Below are 21223 nucleotides of genomic sequence, written 5' to 3'. Positions count from 1 at the left end.
ATCAAAATATATGAATTTTCTCACCATTTTTGAAATCAGAATGTCAGAAATGTACCAATTGACAGTGGCGAGAAACTAAAATTAAAACAGCGCCATCTAGTGACAAAAAGTCGACAAAGACATTGTGTAAAATCGAGTAAAACCAAATAGTATAAAAATCATACAACATTCTGTTCAACATCAAAACATCCAAAAGGCTCTATAATTGCGACTTGTTATGACGTTTTAGTTTGTTTCGTATGTATGTAAGTACAATGTGAATTGTGTACTTTTTTTTAATGTGTAATCTTTTTTAATGATTTGTAATTCACACAATCGAGGAATAATGTTTATTTTTATTAAAGAAAATCCTTTTTTTATTAAAGTTTTATATGTGAGCGGTAAATAATTTGATACTACATTCGGAAGTGTTAGAGATATTAGAGTTAAGAATAATTGTTATTATAGAGAGGTATATAATATGTACTTTAAGTTTATTATATCAAAAACTGCTTATTAAAGGTTTTTTTTTAAACTAGTATACCGGGTTCGATCTTAAAAGAATATAATCAATCTTTAGGTCTTTTTGTACTAATCCATTAATTTACTAACACTTCTAAATTCAAAATAAAACAACAACAAAACATCTTATTGCAAGTACAGTCGCACAGAAAAGTTCTCGCAATCTACGCCGAGTCTATCATTGAATGCTCGCTTCCGACGGCGCCCAAAGGCGATACTAAATGCAATAAAACTTGTCATCGCGAAAGGATATCGAGTTAGGAACTATATCGACAAGTGTACCAGCTACCAGAGTCCATTCGACTGAATATTGCAAAGAATTCAGACTTATTCGTATGCTGAATTTCAAATTAAAATTGAAATTTTGAAATTGGAATAGCTTTTTTTTATATTTATTTAGTTTATTCTTTTTTTCAAAAGAAGGTTGCTTTGTTTTTTTTTTATGAGCAAAAACAGGAATTAGTAAATGCACTTGGAACGGTTCAGAGTGTGTCAAATCAATAATACATTTGTACAGTGTAAAGTGGTAAATGTGATATATTATATATTTCCTAGCTCCACTATTAGATAGTAAGAGGTACTTTGGAATGTAATCCTAGATTGTCCGGCGAAGGAAGAGATTTCATTTTAAAAAGTTAATATTTATAAAATTCATATAATTACAAAATTCCTGTATACCAAAAGTTTTTAAATTTTTTTTTACATTTTAATTTATTTGTACACTTTCATAGAACTTTATTATGTTATTCATCTTATATTTACGAAGACTGAATTAAAATAAATAATGACATTTTTTTCCAATAATAATCCTTCGTTCACTGTAGCTATAAAAATGATTTTAAAATAAGAATTTTCCATTTACACCAAACGTCTATTGAGAAATAGGCTTATTCGGAATTCGAAATTTTGAATCGAAGGGAATTTAAAATTGCATGTTCCACATATGAAATCTCTCGCTTCCTTCCAGCACTAACCATAGACAATCAAGTGCATTTTAATCATCGACATTACCTTAGGCTGTTGTTGCTCGCCGTTCTGCTCCGGCGACCCCGTGGACACGGTGCCGTTCTCCTTCGGCTTGTCGCCCTCCGGCCCGGACGATTTGTACTGCTGTAACTGTTGCACACACACACACACATAAGAATCGTCATACACATATATATATAACTCTAATAATAGAACTCTAATTTTTTTAACATTACTACACCTGGTAATTACGAAATACCATCATATAAAAAGATATTGAAAAATTTTTGCAAGTGAGATTTTGTCAATTGAAGATAACTCCAGAATTACATACATACATATGGTCACATCTATATCCCTTGCGAGATAGACAGAGCCAACAGTCTTGAAAAGACTGAATGACCACGTTCAGCTATTTGGCTTAATGATACTCGTAGAATTGAGATTCAAATAGTGACAGGTTGCTAACCCATCGCCTAAAAAAGAATCCCAAATTTGTAAGCCTATCCCTTAGTCCTATCCATGAGATGGAGTGATCCTATTCTTTTTTGTATTGGCGCCGGGAACCACACGGCACACGGCTCCAGAATTATAATACCGATTAATTATCTATTCAATGTGAACGCCCTAATTACGCGTACCAATCAAAAAACTGGTGATTTAGCGCGCTTTGTTTTGCTGATCGCTGTTCATTGTTCTAATTAATGAATAATTTAAATTCTGTATTTAAGTAGTATATTTTAGTCTAAATGATTACAATTTTGATAAGCTATCAGATTGATATAATATATAGCACGAAGAGATGTACCGCGTACGTATTAGCAAATTCATCTTTAAAAAAATATACATACATATATATATAAAACTATTTCGTTACCAACTGACTGAATGACAGGATAAAGCATAGACCACACCACTGGGTCTAGAATTTAAAAATTTTTAGCTTCCTTATGTGGTGTTTTCGATCAAGTATGAAAAAAAATTTTATAATAAAAAAAAATATTATGATTTTTTTATAGGTACGTTATCGAAGTGTGGTGTATTAATGAAGGATTTCTCGAAACTTCTCACGCAAACAGAATTAAACGGATTATTTCGTTTTAAAAGACCTTGGCCAAGGCTCAATTTCACAAAAGTTGATATTTTTATAAATGGAAGCGACCCGCCTCGACTTCGCATGGGTATCATTATTGATTTTCATACGAACTTTCACCCACCATTTAGTATATTAGGGGCTGATGTCCGAAAAAAAATGTCTTATTTTTTTATTTATTTGATTAGTCTTTTACTATGTGCATACCAAATTTAATTCTAATCGGTTCAGCGGTTTCTTCGTGAAAGCGGAACAGACAGAGTATCGTAATAATATTGTAGCAAATCAAATAAATGAATTACATGTATATATGTCTAATAATATTAAGAAACATCCGCCTGAATCTTGCATCAAAGATTGATAATGATATGAATAACTTACTTCTTCTTTGGTAAGCGCTAATTCTTCTTCCAACGCCGTGTTCCTCTCTAACGCTACACGTAACCGCTCCCGGACCTGGAACATTTAAAGTTAAAAGTTAGTTCCACGAATTAGATTCAAAGATATCTATATTTGTAAATTGACGTCCGGTGAAAATGCTGCAGTGTGGTTTGTTCCGCCGCTTCTTCTTCACATTCGCTTTGGAAGTAGTTCTAATTAGATTTAAGTGATGTGACGTCAATATGTGATACCTTGTACCAAATTTTGAAAATAAATCTACTGTGTTCTATTCTATAAGGAAAAACATGAGTAGAACGAGATTACTCCATCTCTACTTGTGGGGGTCGTAGAGGGCGACAGAAGGAGGACTAAAGTAGCACACTAGCAACAAGTCAACGGTCTGTTAATTAACTCATTGTCAAAGCATTTTCACAGCATGTAAAAATATCGGAACAGCTAGAAAGACGTTCATCTTACTATTTATAGTACCTACGTAAATAAACCAGAAGAGGACGAAAACATTGCAGCTAGCTAGTGCCTTTAAACATACATACATACAGTCACGTCTATATCCCTTGCGGGGTAGACATGGCCATCAGTCTTGAAAAGACTTCTGAATCAGTTGTATGGCTTTATGATTGAATTGAAATTCAAATAGTGACATATTGCTAATCCATCGCCTAAAAGTGGAATCCCAAACTTATAAGCCTATCTCTTAGTCGCCGTTTACGACATCCATGGAAAATATATGAAGTGGCTCTATTCTTAAGTGCCGGAAACCATACGACACGGCACTGTAACCTTTAAATGTGAAACTAATCGAAACAACAGTTTTCATTTGCATTACACATATATATGATACATACATACATACACATGGTCACGTCTATATCCCTTCGCAGGGTAGACAGAGCCAACAGTCTTGAAAAGACTAAATGGCCACGTTCAGCTGTTTGGCTTAATGCTAGAATTGAGATTCAAATAGTGACAGGTTGCTAGCCCATCGCCCAAAAAAAGAATCCCAAGTTTGTAAGCCTATCCCTTAGTCGCCTTTTACGACATCCATGGGAAAGAGATGGAGTGTTCTCATTCTTTTTTGTATTAGTGCCGGGAACCACACGGCACTGTGCCGGGAACCACACGCACATATGTATGATAATGGGAGATATATAATTTCATACCTTCTCGTCCAGAGCTTTGTGATGCTCGAAAAGGCTCTTCAGCGCCTTCAGGACCTCTACTTCGGAGGAGACCCCGGACTGCGCGGCCGCCTGGCGTTTCACCACGGTCATGCGCAGTGACCGCTCGTGGCGCGACACCAGACATTCTAGATGCTCTAGGAGAAGCTGTAAATTGAAATAGATAGTTTAAAAAAATATGTTGTAGTTATGATGTGTGTAAATGGAGAGAAGGAAATACATACATATGGTCACGTCTATATCCCTTGCGGGGTAGACAGAGCCAACGATCTTGAAAAGACTATTTATTGTAAAATATTTTGCATTTTATTTTAATTAGGTATATAGTACTTTTAAACTGATTATTTTACTCCTATTTTCTCCTTCCGTCTCTCGTAGTGAATAACGTAACTTTGCGACTATAATTCTTACAGAGAGAAGAAAGTATTATGTCGTCTCTAGCACAAATGCTTTTATGACAGAAATGCAATCATACATTCACGTCTATAGCCCTTGCGGGGTAGGCAGAGCCAGCAGCCGGGTGTCAGACCAATCGGTGAATGATGCCAAACCGGTCCGATCAGAATATGTAAAAAGTCCTTGCAAACTTGTAGATAGAAATATATTTAATAAATAAATATTTTAACGATTGATATAGCCTTTGACGGCCTCTGTAGCGCAGTGGTAGTACCTACGCTTGTCTGTGACACCGAAGGTCCCGGGTTCGAATCCCGGTGAGGGCATGATGAGAAAAGAACTTTTTCTGATTGGCCTGGGTCTTGGATGTTTATCTATATAAGTATTTATTATAAAATATGGTATCGTATAGTTAGTATCTCGTAATACAAGTCTCGAACTTACTTCGAGGCGAACTCAATCTGTGTAATTTGTCCTGTATATATTTATTTATTTAGCCTTGGAACTCGCGTTGAAATATTACACAAAGTGAAAGAAAAGTCAGAGGGCAACCTCTAGTTTGTATGATTTATTCAGTCTGCGCCCTGTCACCAAAATGCTCCCATTATGGCTGGTCTAACTTAGCTTATTTACTTGAATAATTCAAGTACAAGTCTAGACGTGTTTGACCCTGTTCGATAATACAACTCATGATTAAACTCGAGAGCAAAATGTTGATGCAAATGGTTATAATGTAGATTACTACGGACTCGGGTTCAAAATAGTTTAAATAATCTTGATTAAAAATCTGAAAATGTTTTGAGCTGAAAATGTTGCGACGTTACTCGTATTTTGAGAAATAAGACATTTTTCATTTTATTTATGTATACGATAGTGACTGTCAGAGAGTGTGTTGACAGTGAGATATTTTGATGTGAGTAGCCACCCGAAGGCAAGCCAAATGAAGCCACTTCCTTCCTTGTAACAACTGTATTATGACTCATTCAATGCATAATAAATCATTCATTCATTTCCTTTTTTTTGAAAGGTTTCATCGTTTATCTGAACTCCCATAATTAGTACATTCTCAAATACATTTTCTATGATCTGCGATCAATATGTTTTTATATCAAAGAGCGTAAACGACTTATGTCCTTTTTGCCGATCCCGTTTTGACGTATCTCTCCCGAGCCGGAACCGTGACACCCCCGTTGTAATTTCCTTGGGATTTCCTTTCACGACTCCCACATATCTATAACCGTAATGACCGTTTGGAGGAAACGACGGGGTAATAATTGGGACTTTTAGATCGACAAGCGTTTTTGGCAAGAGCACAGCCTATGACAGGACCACTTCTTGTATTACTGTGGATTTGGTAGAATTGGACATACATCCATACATATAGTCACATCTATATCCCTTGCGAGGTAGACAGAGCCAACAGTCTTGAAATGACTGATAGGCCACGTTCAGCTGGCATGCTTTAATGATAGAATTGAGAGTCAAATAGTGAAAGGTTGCTAGTCCATCGCCTAAAAAAAGATTCCCCAGTTTATAAAAATATACCATAGTTGCTTTTTACTACATACATATTTATACAAACTTACCCTGGTATTGTTTCTTTCCGCTTTGAGCTCGGATATCTCCTCTTCTCTTTCCAACAGCTGTTCCCGGGCCTGGTTCAACTCCTTCGTGAGGGTCGCAAACTCCTGTAACAAAGGGAATGATATTTCAGTTGATAGTCAGAAAAGGTTATATCAGAACAAATTGTTTTTTCCTTGCGATCCGCCAAATCTTTTTTTTTGCGATGCAATTTGTAATTCTTTACCTCATACTTGACTTGGGCTTATCAAGGCAAAAGTGAACGTGCAGATAGTCCAAAGGAAATGTACTTATATCGTAAATTGTCATGCTATCAGTTTTTCATTATATTTAACATTTTTTTTATAGTGCGCATACAGTAAAAACCTTTACATTTCAAATTTCGACAAAATTGGATACTAATAGTTGTTTAAGTTATGTGACCTCAATAAGTGATACCTCGTATACAATTTTGAGAATAAATCTATTCTATTCTTTAAGAAAAACACAGTCATAGGTGAAAATTTCATTCTATCTATCTATACTAATATTATAAAGCTGAAGAGTTTGCTTGTTTGAACGCGCTAATCTCAGGAACTACTGGTTCGGATTAAAAAATTCTTTATGCGTTCGACCATTTATCGAGGAAGGCTTTAGGCTATATAACATCACGCTGCAACTATAAAGAGCAAGAATAATGGAAAATGGAAAAAAAAACGGAGAAAATTTTTCATCCTTGAGGGCTTCAATGATGCCCAAAATTACTATTCCACGCGGATGAAGTCACGGGCACAGCTAGTTAATAATAAAAAAAACAGCAGAGAATTAAATAAAGCAAAAATTTTCACAAAATTACATAAAACAATGATAAGGTTGTTAAACCACGGCACAAAGGGATTTATAATTAACCTGTTTTAGAAATTAAGTTAATGGCTACGATGAGCATTTACTGCCTCTTTAAAGATCGGAATTGTTTACAATCCCTGTTAATTACGTTAATTTTTCCTTATTAACCGACTTCTAAAATTGAGATTCTTTTTTATACAATCTGTTTCAATCTTGCTTTACTAATTGTATTACTAAACATAACAGTGGCCTCACGTTAGGCGCCAGTGTGACGTTGTGAAATGTCCCATAACATAGGTACATACATACATATGGTTACGTCTATATCCTTTGTGGGGTAGACTTGTGGGGTAGGTAGCCAACAGTCTTGAAAAGACTGATGGATCACGTTCAGCTATTTGGCTTAATGATAGAATTGAGATTCAAACAGTGACAGGTTGCTAGCCTATCGTATTAAATAAGAATCCAAAGTTTATAAGCCTATCCCTCAGTCGTATTTTACGACATCCATGGGAAAGAGATGGAGTGGTCCTATTCTTTTTTGTATTGATGCCTGGAATCGCACGGCAGAACCTAATAAACTTTGCCAAGTTTTAAGTATAAATTGAGAAATTTCACCTATAAAATTACAATTGAGATGATAAAAACCTCAAAAATATTCGTTTCCATTAACTGGTAATTTAAAACACATTATTCCAATTTCTATAGTCACATACATACACGTCAAACATAACACCTCTTTCCCAGAGGGGAAGGCAGATACTACATTAATCCACTTGCCACGATCCCTGAATACAACTTTCGTTTCATCCACTTTCACAACTCCCTTTCTGCAAGAGGTCTCGTGTACTCATGACCTGACCTGACCTTTCGCAAGGACGTGCCTGATTCTAGTCCGCTATGAACTTATCTACCAAACAACAATTACGCAATTAAAACTGTTACCCACCCCTGCCATCACTTGACCATTGAACCAGTGGGGAGTCGGCGGCAGACTAGCAACCGCCCGCGGCGTTGTCCGCTATCGCCAATAATTGTTTCAACCTTATCTGACATATCTGTTGCTATGACGTCTTGTTTATTGGACTGTTTTTTGTGTTATGTATTTTTTATGTACTTACATACCTACACCTAACCTATTTTTCTGGAGAGAGACAGAAACTATACCTTTCCGCTTGCCACCTTGATACTTTTTTTATAGCCTCATTGGTGAAGACTGCCCGAGACTTGGTTAATGCTGCGCTGAATTTATACATACATACATACATAAAATCACGCCTCTTTCCCGGAAGCCTTTTTTTGGATCGTTTACACAAAAACATTCCACATATACTAGCCGTATTTGGATCCAATAGATAATTATTAGATGTCATTGTCAGAGTTACTCAAAATGGAGAAACAAACCATCCACGCGAAGACCGATATCCGCGCGAACGGATTCGCGGGCGGAAGCTAGTTCCACATATATTGCTTATTATACACACACATACATACATATAATCACGTCTATATACCTTGCGGGGTAGACAGAGCCAACAGTCCCGAAAAGACTGAATGGCCACGTTCAGCTGCTCGGCTTTATGATGGAATTGAGATTTAAATAGTGACAGGTTGCTAGCCCATCGCCTAAAAAAAGAATCCCCAGTTTATAAGCCTATCCCTTAGCCACCTTTTACAACATCCATGGGAACGAGATGGAGGGTGCTATTCTTTTTTTTATTGGTGCCGGGAACCACACGGCACATACACCACATACATACTTTTAGTAATTTATTCGATTGAGAGTCTCCTTTTTAAGTATGTATATGATATTGCAGACGAGTAACCTTAATACTGTAACATTCATTCCATAACAAACCTCTCAAACAAGCGTATAAACTTCCCTTTCATCGCGTACAGACAAACGTAGCCCCGTCGATTTCCCTCGGGATCTGTCAGGGCCGCGTCGCAAGGACGAAGGTACAATTCACAATCTGTTTCATTTCATTAGGCAAAAATAAACGTTTAATGAAAGATCCATAAGTTTTCTCTTTGAAATCATCGTCTATGCGGGGCAGACAGAGCCAAGTATAAAAAATAATGAAAGGACACGTTAAGCTATATGGTTTTATGATGAAATTTTAATAGTAACAGGTTAACAACCTGCTTAGTTCAGACACCCGTCTCTCATAATCTTAACTACTCGTACATATGTTATGTATTTACTATGTGGTTCCCGGCACCAATACAAAAAAGATAGGACCACTCCATCTCTTTCCCATGGATGTCGTAAAAGGAGACTAGGGAATAGACTTATAAAATTGCGATCCTTTTTTTAGGCGATGGGCTAGCAACCTGTCACTATTTGGTTCTCAATTCCATCATTAAGCCGAGCAGCTGAACGTGGCCATTCAGTCTTTTCGGGAGTGTTGGCTCTGTCTACCCCGTAGGGGATATAGACGTGACTATATATATGTATGTATTTACTATAATAAATAATAAAATATTTGATTTGATTGAATAAGTGCCTACGTCTACTAAAATCCATTTAAGGGACTTTTGACACTTTTTATGTGCCTCTAATCCTTACTCATACATGTGGTCACGTCTATATCTCTTGCGGGGTAGACAGAGCCAACAGTCTTGAAAAGACTGAATGGCCACGTTCAGCTATTAGGCTTAATGATGGAATGGAGATTCAAACAGTGACAGGTTGCTAGCCCATCATCGCATAAAGAAGAATCCCAAGTTTGTAAGCCTTAGTCGCCTTTCACGACATCCATGGGAAAGAGATGGGGAGTCGTCCTATTCCTTTTTGTATTGGTGCCGGGAACCACACGGCACTTACTCATGACTAAAGCTTTCGAGAATATAAACATTTTATACCGTACAAACGAATGACCCGTGTAGCCGCCGCGATTTCCCGAAGGGCCGCCTTTAAGAGCGAAGGCTTCAACTCACTAAGTGAAAACAATCTGTTGGATTCTATAAGAAGTCGATCTGTTGCCCCTGGCAGGACGAAGACACTCTGTGCTTTTAATTATTTTATTTTATTGTCTTAAGAAGACCAACAGCAACAAACAACAACACTATAATAGTAAATAAGATAATAGTTACACTGATGGCAATTATAGGTCCTCACAAATAGAAACGGTATATGTTTACAAATGAGTTGAACATCAAAACACGCTACCAAGAGAAAAAAAAAATATTATTTGTATCTGTCCCTTTTTCTTACTTCGAATTTCCATTCCAATCAATCATTGCACAGAATCGATTTGTGAGGGATACCTTTTATTTTATAAATAAAAATTAGAAATTGATAAAATACTAGAAAGGTCTAAAAAAACGTTTTTGTCTATTTAAATTAAGGAAAAATCATTACAACGTTACGTATTACTTATAACTAAAGTGACCATACGTCCCGCTTTCGGCGGGATTGTCCCGCTTTCAGGCTGTCTGTCCCGCTGTCCCCAGCGAGAGCAAAAATGTCCCGCTTTTGCAAACAAACCAAATTTTTATACTTATTTTATATCAACATTGCACTCAAATCTCGCTGACGAGAACAGTCAGTCAAAAATATTAAATGTACAGACAAAATGTTTTTACTGTTTTATTATATGTATAGATAATTATTTATAATTAACTTATATATTAAGTATATAGTACTTATATTTTTTTATTTACTTATATACAAAATTCCGGAAGGGTCCCGCTTTGACGCAAAAAAAAAAATGGTCTCGTTACTTATAACTAACGTGATCATGATAACGCTTCAGTATCGGTGACGTTACAAACGTACAGCCACCATAATACAGGTCACGTCATAACTTCATACACACATACATACATAAAATCACGCCTCTTTCCCGGAGGGGTAGGCAGAGACTACATCTTTCCACTTGCCACGATCTCTGCATACTTCCTTCGCTTCATCTACATAACTTCATAAATGCGAAAGTCTTGTCTGTTCCGCTTTCACAGGTCAACTGCTGAACCGATTCGAATGAAATTTGGCATGCGTATAGTTAAAAACCAGCGTTTTAACCATCTATCCATCTATATTAATCGCGTCTGTATCCCTTGTGGGGTAGACAGAGCCAGCAGTCTTTAAAAGCTGATAGGCCACGTTCAGCTGTATGGGCCTAGAAATGAGATTCAAATAGTGACAGATTGCTAGCCAACGCCTATACGAACAATCTCATGCTTATGACCCTACCCTTTAGCCTTTTACGGCATCCATGGGAAAGAGATGGAAGTGGTCCTATTCTTTTTTAATATTTCAACAAACAAACAGCGTATTACCATAGCATTTTTATTTTCAAAAATCAACCCCTTAGATATTAAAATGGGAGGTAAAAGTTCATATGAAAATCAATAATGTTAAATCCGTGCGAAGCCGGGACGGGTCGTTAGTATATATATATACAGCATGTGAAGATCTTGACAGTCGCCCCACATACACAAAGGCCCGGTCATCGTGGAATTTCATTAGAATCCTTTCAGTGAGCGACCTATTAATCGAATATTTACAAGATCGTGAACGATAGATAGTTTCATTAACACACGAATGAAACGATCACAATGGGGGGAAGGTATTCTTTGTAGGAAACACATTGTTTCTAACATAGACAAAGGGAATTAAAATAACAGGCGATATTGGTGTACTTACCAAGTTTAATTTATTTAAAACCGAGAAATAAAGTCGTTAAATGCTATTTGCTCCTGGCATAGCCGTATGGTTCCCGGCACCAATAGAAAAAAGATTAGGACCACTCTTTCTCTATCCCATGGATGTCGTAAAAGGCGACTAAGGGATAGGCTTACAAACTTGGGATTCTTTTTTAGGCGATGGGCTAGCAACCTGTCACTATTTAAATCTCAATTCTATCATTAAGCCAAACAGCTGAACGTGGCCTATCAGTCTTTTTAAGACTGTTGGCTCTGTCTACCCCACAAGGGATATAGACGTGACCATATTTATGTATGTATGCAAGTATTTTGTAATTTGGTGTGTATATGATTTCGTGTATATTTAGTAATACAAATAATATTTTCATCTGTCTTTCACACATACACGCTAAATTTACACGAAAATCAAAGTTCTACTTCACCATAACACGAAGAAACAAACGAGTGATGTAATCAGAAACGAGATTTTCATTAAAACCGCGTTGTAACTTACTTATTTCCCGAAATCAAACATAACACAGAATCCAATTTCCTTAAACAAGCACAGTCACCGTCAGTTGTTTAAATTAGAGGGCAGGCGACGCCGCGCGCGATCGCTACCTCTGTAACCGATTTTCATTTCCGAATGGTAAAGAAAACAAGAGGAATACAATGATCGCTTTTTAATCGATATCGATAGTCAAACTTAGGTTAAAATTAACAACGGTTTTGTGAAAGTTGACAATTCGATAATTACGATTTTGCATTTATCTGTCATTGGCGATATGATAATTTGTTTTCTATTGTAATTTATATTTGGTTAAGATCTAGAATTTAATTTGTCCAAAGATGCAATTAAGAAATATTAACAGAAATAGCCTTTATTTAACAAAACATTAATTCTAAATTCATTAAAATAACTAACTTTATAATGAATACGGATATCTTCATCACTAATTTCTCATATCTAATTTTACTATACTTCTTTTTACTGCGTCCTAACCTATCTGGCTATATATAGCTCTCTTAGCAATAGATTTATTTATTTACGCCAATAATACAACGGTAGTAGTGTTCTTAAAGTATTAGGTAGGCAAGGAATTCTTATATAACCAAATAAAATCATTTCATTCAAATCATTTCAAATAAAAAGTATAATATGAGTAAGAAACAAAGAAGTTACTTACAGAAACAAACAAGTTGAAGAACATTCACCTTTCTCACAAAATAACAAAAAAATCTTATAATCGTATTCCATCCATCCAAATAAATATCACATAAATATACCTTTGACCACAATCCTGTATTGGGAAAATGAGGGTAGGTATTTGCAAGACATTTCTCTTATACAACAATTACCTGCAACAAAGCAGTGTGCACACGGCACGTGCAAACGGCTCCGTTCTTGCGCGCGCAGGGCGTGCCGAGCCATGCGCACGCGCCCACGCCGCGCTGCATCGCGCGCGCGCATCACGTTCACACAACACGTCACGTCACGTCATAGTGCGACGTTTCATCACTGAATGTCAGTTATATCTATCACACGTGACTTTTGTGCACTTTGTCACGCTTTATTGTACGCATTTAACAAATCTATACTAATATTATAAAGCTGAAGAGTTTGTTTGTTGGACCGCGCTAATCTCAGAAACTACTTGGTTCGAATTCAAAAATTATTGTCGCATTGACCATTTATCGAGGAATGCTTTAGGCTATATAACATCACGCTGCAACAATTAGGAGCGAAGAAATAATGGAAAATGTGAAAAAATCCGGGGAAATTTATTCATCCTTGAGGGCTTCAATAATGCCCAAAATAACTATTCCACGCGGACGAAGTCGCGGGCACAGCTAGTGAATGATAAATATTAATACTTTCATAGCGCCCGCGCCGCGCTGCATTGCGAACACACGTCAAGTTCAGACGTCATATCACGACAGCATGCATGTATTACTGTGCCTTTTCATCACGGCAGTGTGACGTTTCATCACTCGTTTTCAGTTTCTATCACTCAAACGAGTAGCTAGTGCTACGTCTCATCACTAAGTTTAAGTATCTATCACACAAATGTTTTTCGTCTTGGCCACGAATTAAGCATTAAAAATATGTATTATATCAAACTTTACAAATAAAAAATCGACAGCACCTTGTCTTGATATAATGTTCACTGACATATAAAAAAACTGTTCCAACCACTATATTTATATTGTTGTTATAGTGATCGTTTTTTTTCGTAATTCTTATCAATCTATAAAATTTAGGACCGAAAAGTTATTTTGAAGTTTTTACGATGCAAAATATATATATAGTATATATATACTTATTAATTTATTTATTTAAACGTGCATAAATACTTTTTTTTAAAATGAAACTCATGTAAGATCATCATACGACATTTTGCGTGAATATAAAATATCAAATTCAATGTCTGTTTCCATCGACAACTCGTTACGTTTTCACTGTAGTTAAAGATCATTAAAGACCATCCAATTTAACACAGCCTGCAAATCTCGTCACTCGCCTAACATCGTAAGAATTAAAGACGTGATATGTAGGTCCTAAAGTATTTCCTATAAATAGCTACCCGCGAATTTGTCCGGATATAAACAGCGCGGAAATCTCAGCACTGACTGACATTCGTCCAATTTATTTTTTCCCCGCCTTCCAAAGGACCAATCCCTGATGTCCCCGGGGAGCGGGTCGTGGTAATTGGCGTGGTTTACGAACCAAATATTCAAAAGTCACAAGTGATGAAACGAGATATTGATAGTTTCAAAAATCTCGTTAGTTAGTTAATTATTATGCATACATACATACATAAAATCACGCCTCTTTCCCGGAGGGGTAGGCACAGACTATCTCTTTCCACTTGCCACGATCTCTGTACACTTCCTTCGCTTCATCCACATTCATAACTCTCTTCATGCCAGCTCAGCGGTTTCGGGAATTATTATGTATTTATCTGTATTTATGCAAATTGTCACTATTTGAATCCCAATTCTATCATTATGCCAAATAGCTGAATGTGGCCTATCAGTCTTTTCAAGACTGTTGGCTCTGTCTACTCTGCAAGGGATATAGACGTGACTTTATGTATGTACGTATATATGTATGTCTGACGGCCTCTGTGGCGCAGCGGTAATACGCTTGTGCTGGTCCCGGGTTCGAATTCTGGCCAGGGCATGATGAGAAAATAACTTTTTCTGATTGGCCTGGGTCTTGGATGTTTATCTATATAAGTATTTATTATAAAATATAGTATCGTTGAGCTTATATATCGTAACACAAGTCTCGAACTTACTTCGAGGCTAACTCAATCTGTGTAATTTGTCCTGTAAATATAATTATTTATTTATGTAAAAATAAATAATTAATGCAGATACAATACAAAACGCCCAACCGACTTTATGTCAACACAAGTAAAAACGAATTATAAAGGGCTTTACCAAAGGCATTCATGAATGGTTTTAGTACTAACTGTAAACTATCTTCGTAATTGGCGCGTAGTACTTCAGCATTTTCGCGCGCAGACAGCGTTTTGTTATAAAGTGTAAGGTGCCGCAAATTACACGGGCCGCCATTTTGCTTGGTCTGCTGTTACGCTATTGCAAATAATGATGGTAATGAGATTTCCCGGCGTTTAGTTTTGTAAAGTTAACCGTTCGTGCGGCGGTCGTAATGACACTCTTCTAGCCCGTTCTGATAAAGTAGACAAGAAAAATTATTCATTTTTAGTAACAGCGTTGTATAATTGTAACATCCTAAGCAACATTTTGCAAATTTCAGATCTCTAGCGCTTTTCCGCAAAACTGCTGGCTCTGTCTACCTCCCAAAATATACATAGACGTGATTATATGAATTTTTGAATTTCGAAAATGAAAAGATTATTCAGTGCGAATCTACTTGCTGCTGATTGGCTAAACGAAGTCGTGGCGTAAAAAGCAAGGAAGCCATGTTCTTCATTCGGTCCACATTCTTACTGGGAGACGATGCCTGGGTAAAAATCTAGTCCAACAATTAATATTCCATCATTAAACCACTAAGCAATCTGGTTTGACTATAGGCTATCCCTACTCTGTGAGAAACAAATAAATGATATAAATAAATATACACGGGACAAATTCCACTGATTGAGTTAACCTCGAAGTAAGTTCGAGACTTGTGTTACGAGATACTAACCCAACGATACTATATTTTATAATAAATACTTATATAAATAAACATCCAAGACCCAGGCCAATCAGAAAAAGTTCTTTTCTCATCATGCCCTGGCCGGGATTCGAACCCGGGACCTCCGGTGCCACAGATAAGCATACTGCCGCTGCGCCACAGAGGCCGTCATGTTTGGGAACATACATTCAGTCAGAAAAGTATCGGGAATGGATTATTTATTTATAGTTCCAAATTCAAATTTTTGTTTTTTTTGTTTTTGTTAGATTGGCACAACTGTTTTCCATTTTGGCGCGGAGTTTGAGTTGCATCTGTTGTTTACATTAAATACAGTGCTATTTTTAGTTATATCATATCTAGTGTGTATTGCTAATTTCATAATGGATAAAAACATCGAACAAAGAGTTTGTCTTAAATTTTGCATTGCCAATGGAATATCGTGTTCGGAGTCACTGAAAATGTTACAGAAGGCTTACGGTGAATCGACTTTATCAAAAACTCGTGCTTATGAGTGGTACAAAGCGTTCAAAAGCGGTCGAGATGTGATGGAAGATTTGCCTCGCTCTGGTAGGCCATCAACGTCTGCAACTGAAGTTAACATCGCAAAAGTGAAGGAAATAGTGACTGAAAATCCTCATTCAACTTTGAGAGAGATAGCCACCGAACTTTCTGTATCTCACGAGTCGATCCGTACCATTTTAACTAATAATTTGGGTATGAAACATGTTGCCGCTCGGCTAGTCCCAAAAGACCTGAATTTTTTTCAAAAACTCAATCGCATGAGAGTCGCTGAGGACATGCTAGAACGAGTCAATTTCGACCCAACATTCATGAAACGCATTGTTACTGGTGACGAGACGTGGGTTTACGAGTTTGACATGCAAACTAGTCAACAAGCTTCGGAGTGGCGCCTTCCAACTGAACCGAAACCGAAAAAACCACGCCAAAGTCGTTCAAAAGTCAAAGTCATGTTGACTGTTTTCTTTGACTATCGCGGTGTTGTGCACTCGGAATTCTTGCCGGAAGGTCAAACGGTAAATAAGGAATATTATTTGAGTGTTATGCGGCGTTTAAGAGAGCAAATCCGACGAAAAAGGCCAGATTTGTGGAAAGAAAATTCTTGGATTTTGCACCATGATAATGCACCTTCGCACAAGGCCATCATTGTGAACGAATTTTTAACCAAACACTCAACAAATACCATCGAGCAACCACCATATTCACCAGATATGGCTCCAGCCGACTTTTTTCTTTTTCCTAAACTCAAATTACCACTTCGTGGCACCCGTTTTCAATCGGTAGAAGACATAAAAGAGAATTCGCGGCGAGAACTGACCTCAATTCCGGAAACAGCGTTTAAAAAATGTTTTGATGATTGGATTATTCGTTGGCGTAAGTGTATCGTTTCTAAAGGAGCATATTTTGAAGGTGATAAAATAAATTTGGATGAATAACAAACAGTTTGTGTATTATTGATCTTTTCCTGCTACTTTCTTGACAGAGTAGTAGGATGTAAGTAGCTATAACAAGGCATTTGTGTACGTTTATACATATCCTACTAATATTATAAATGCGAAAGTTTGCAAGTATGTCAGTATGGATGTTCGTAACTCTTTCACGCAATAACTACTGAACCGATTACGATGAAATTTGGTATGTAGGTAGCTGAAGACTCAGAATAACATATGGGCTACTTTTTATCTCGGAGTTCCCGCGGGATTGATAGGGTTTCCATGCGGACGAAGTCGCGGGCGGCCTCTAGTCTAAGTATAATTTGACAATACGTGTCCCCTATTCAAAGCTTGATATATACCTATATTTCAATATATATATATAAAAAATTCAGCCAGTCTTTCCGTGCGTATCGCGATTAATGAGGCGGATGAAAATACGTGACACGCTTACTTATAACACTTCATACTTGTGTACGAATTACGAAAATTTCACGATAAGCTTTATAGCCGACAGTATTACATTCATTGCTGCCTTTAAAATTGTCTTTTTTTTTTGTGCGTAGGTCTTCTTTTAGTATCCTATTTTTTTGTTATATACATACATACATATGGTCACGTCAATATCCCTTGCGGGGAAGACAGAGCCAACAGTCTTGAAAGCACTGAATAGCCACGTTCAGCTATTTGGCTTAATGATAGAATTGAGATTCAAATAGTGACAGGTTGATAGCCCATCGCCTATAAGAAGAATCCCAATCCAATACGGGCTAGGTTCCTCTTCAAAAGTTCGCGGAGATGATGGGAGTCGTTCTATGTAAAAATCTAGACTCGCCCAATTGAGAAACCATGGTCAAGGGCTACCCCGTATAATTTTGAGGATCCTGGACTGTAACCATGAGGAAGAAGAATGATGACAATTTTAATTTGGAAAGTACCCTATATTTCGTCTCCATGAATTTATACACACTGTCTTATTTTACACTAGCTGTTGCACGCGACTTCGTTCGCGTAAATTTCGAATTTTTCCGCGTAAACTTATATGCAGGCAAACTCATGCCTTGAGTTCATTCAAATGACGATAACTTCTTTTTAGTGAACCGATTTTAATGAAACAAACATTAAATGTTTTTCTGAGTTAAAACAAATCAATTGGTCAAAGCTTTAAGTAAATCGGTTAAGTACTTTTGGAGATAAGCGTGATCATACATACAGACAGACAAAAAATTCAAAAACAAAATTTTTGCTTTCTATTATTCATTGTAAGTGTCCCTCTATCCATTTCAGTCAAAAATTGTACACAGTACAGACAAAATATTTTCACTGTTTTATTATACATATGTATATTAGGAAATATAAAAGCACCTATCTTTGTCTCAGTGAATTTATACACACCGTATTATTTTACATTGGAAAATTCTAGATGTTTTCGTAAAGTAGCCGTCGTCGGTTTGTTGCAATGCAATACGTCAGACTTCCATACACATTTGCGAGGATGTCACTTCAAAACGTAACTCTAGAAGGCAAGGCGAGTGCATCCGCGCAAATATATTTATTTACTTCTAAATGTGGCTCTTGTTTGTTTGTTTGTTTGTAAACTCTTTATTGCACATAAAAATAAATATAACAAATTACAAAACATTTATTGGATTTAGAAGAATATGGACAATGGCGGACTTATCCCTAAAGAGATTTCTTGTTGTAGTGGAAAGATGTAGTCTCTGACTTTTTTTTTATCGCAGGGGAAAGCCGTTTATCCGGAGAGGTAGGCATGTAGTCTCGGCTACCTCTCCGGGTAAAATGCGTGATTTATATATGTATGTATGTAGGTATGTATGTAGCTCTTAAATAGTCAACCAAATCTTTTGGCGCTATGCGAACGTGTAAAGATTAAATTTTAATTTGCTAACGAATTTTTGTTTCAACTTGTTCAAACTTACTAAATAATTCATACTCAGAAATTTTTAGTTTTCAAATTCCCTTCTAAAATTAATGATGCCTTTATAAAATAGCCGTCAGAGTTTTGCAATGCGTCAGGCCAATCTACACATTGGCAGCAAAGCTTTCACAAGTAATCTGAGACGACAAGGCGAGTGCGTCCGCGCAAATACATATATTTGTTAGATTCTAAGTGCGATAGGTACTCAATCTTCGTGGTCGTGGCGACTTCAGCTTTGATTATTAAGGGATTTGTTTTGAATCGACAAATGAAAATAATGACCAGTAGATATGTATAAAAATATTGAGATTAAACATAGACATTATTTCATTTTTCTCTACATAAAAAGGTGTGCTTTGTTGTGATTCCCGGTAATAAAAAACCATATACCACCAATAAAAAAGAATATGTCCTTTCCAATTCGTTCCCATGGATGTCGTTAAAGGCGACTAAAAGATAGACTTATAAACTTGGGATTCTTCTTTTAGGCGATGGGCTAGCAACCTGTCACTATTTGAATCTCAATTCTATCATCAATCCAAACAGCTGAACGTGGCCTATCAGTCTTTTCAATTATGTTGACTCTGTCTACCCCGCAAGGGATATCGACGTGACCGTTTATATGTATATATGTATGTATGTAAAATTACTCTTTTCCATATCCAACGTAGCTCTAAGCATCGAATGCAATTTTATTTTTATTTCCATTCGTTGTGGGCTTTGCCCGCGACAGTTTTGTTAACTCGGCAAGTTATTTAAGTTATATTGCAGCCAGACAGACGACGTTTATTTGTACTGACGTGGGGATGTCATTTTGTTCACGTTAAGCAAAATAGCAATATAAAATAGTGCCGTGTGGTTACCGGTACCAATAAAAAAAAAAGAATAGGATCACTCCGTCTCGTTCCCATGGATGTCGTAAAAGGCGACTAAGGGATAGGCTTATAAACTTGGGATTCTTCTTTCGGGCGATGGGCTAGCAACCTGTCACAATTCGAATCTCAATTCGATCATAAAGCCAAACAGCTGAACGTGACCCATCGGTCTTTTCAAGGCTGTTGGCTCTGTCTACCCCGCAAGGGATATAGACGTGATTATATGTATGTATGTATGTCAAAAGCAAACGTCAAAGGAAAGCTAACAGCAGTCAGTTTACATTCTATTTATTTATTTATAATATTTATTTACTACTCCAGCCGATTTCTAAGTATTGAAAAGGAATCTTAAACTAACAAATCCCATATGTTTTACATGTGTTACACAGAATATGAGTTTGTCAAAATAGATAAGCTGTTTTTGATACAAATTCATCGTTTCAGCTAGGATCAACGTCTCAATGCCGGCGCTGAACATCGATTAATCATCTTCTATAGATTTTTATCTGTAGTTTTATCAACGGACAGTCGCATTGGGGTTGCAGTTCAGATTTCCGCGCAATTAACCCGGGATATAGCGCATTAGCGCTCCACTAGCTCATCCAACGTGGACATTTTCTATTCAACTATTTTAAAATTATATCTTTTAATACATCGATCGAAGGCTTTAGGCTATATTACATCACGCTGCAACTATAAGGATCAAAGAAATACTGGAAAAGTGAAAAAAAATACGGGGAAAATTATTCATCCTAGAGGGCTTCAGTGATGTCCAAAATAACTATTCCACGTCGAAGAATATATACATATATATATAACATAGAGCTGTTTTTGTTTGAAGTAGGTATTATATTTATATCCAAATTTTATTCTGTACGTTCTGACTTCCAAAAGTCAATTTTAAAATGATTAAAAACATAAAACACCCGCAAACATATTACGTATTAACACTGAACGGTGTAGACAGAGCCAATAGGTGAACAACTCAAAGACATTGTTGAGAATGGCGATGATTATATAGGTGATGATGAATCAGTATTCGTATACAATAGTATACATGTTTTATCGGCTGGAGTCGCTCAAAGGAACCCGTTTGATGGGTAGAAATAAAAAAGCTTTAATATCGGCCATATTCCTTAACGCTGAAAGGCTCAAAGCCGCAGATATATAGGTGGTACTAATCTGTCCGTCATCT

At 36.6% G+C, this 21223-nt stretch overlaps 1 protein-coding gene across 6 annotated transcripts in view; it reads right to left on the bottom strand.

Annotated features, from left to right (window-relative positions):
• The window catches only part of LOC106134085 (liprin-alpha-1), a 167363-nt gene that overhangs the window by 33621 nt on the left and 112519 nt on the right, over positions 1 to 21223 (bottom strand). For all 6 annotated transcript variants that reach the window (XR_009656973.1, XM_060945476.1, XM_060945480.1 and 3 more), the window contains exons 2-5: positions 6123 to 6224; positions 4123 to 4287; positions 2942 to 3016; positions 1513 to 1617 (exon numbers count right to left, since the gene is read on the bottom strand). Coding sequence is in view for 5 of the 6 variants with exons in the window: in XM_060945476.1 (XP_060801459.1) it covers positions 1513 to 1617; positions 2942 to 3016; positions 4123 to 4287; positions 6123 to 6224 (447 nt within the window). In the remaining variant the exon portion in view is untranslated. The remainder of the gene's footprint in view (positions 1 to 1512; positions 1618 to 2941; positions 3017 to 4122; positions 4288 to 6122; positions 6225 to 21223) is intronic.

Source organism: Amyelois transitella, chromosome 8 (genome assembly GCF_032362555.1).
Source record: "Amyelois transitella isolate CPQ chromosome 8, ilAmyTran1.1, whole genome shotgun sequence".
NCBI lineage: Eukaryota > Metazoa > Arthropoda > Insecta > Lepidoptera > Pyralidae > Amyelois > Amyelois transitella.
Note: the sequence above shows the minus strand (reverse complement) of the source record. Positions and strands in the feature narration are given on the sequence as shown.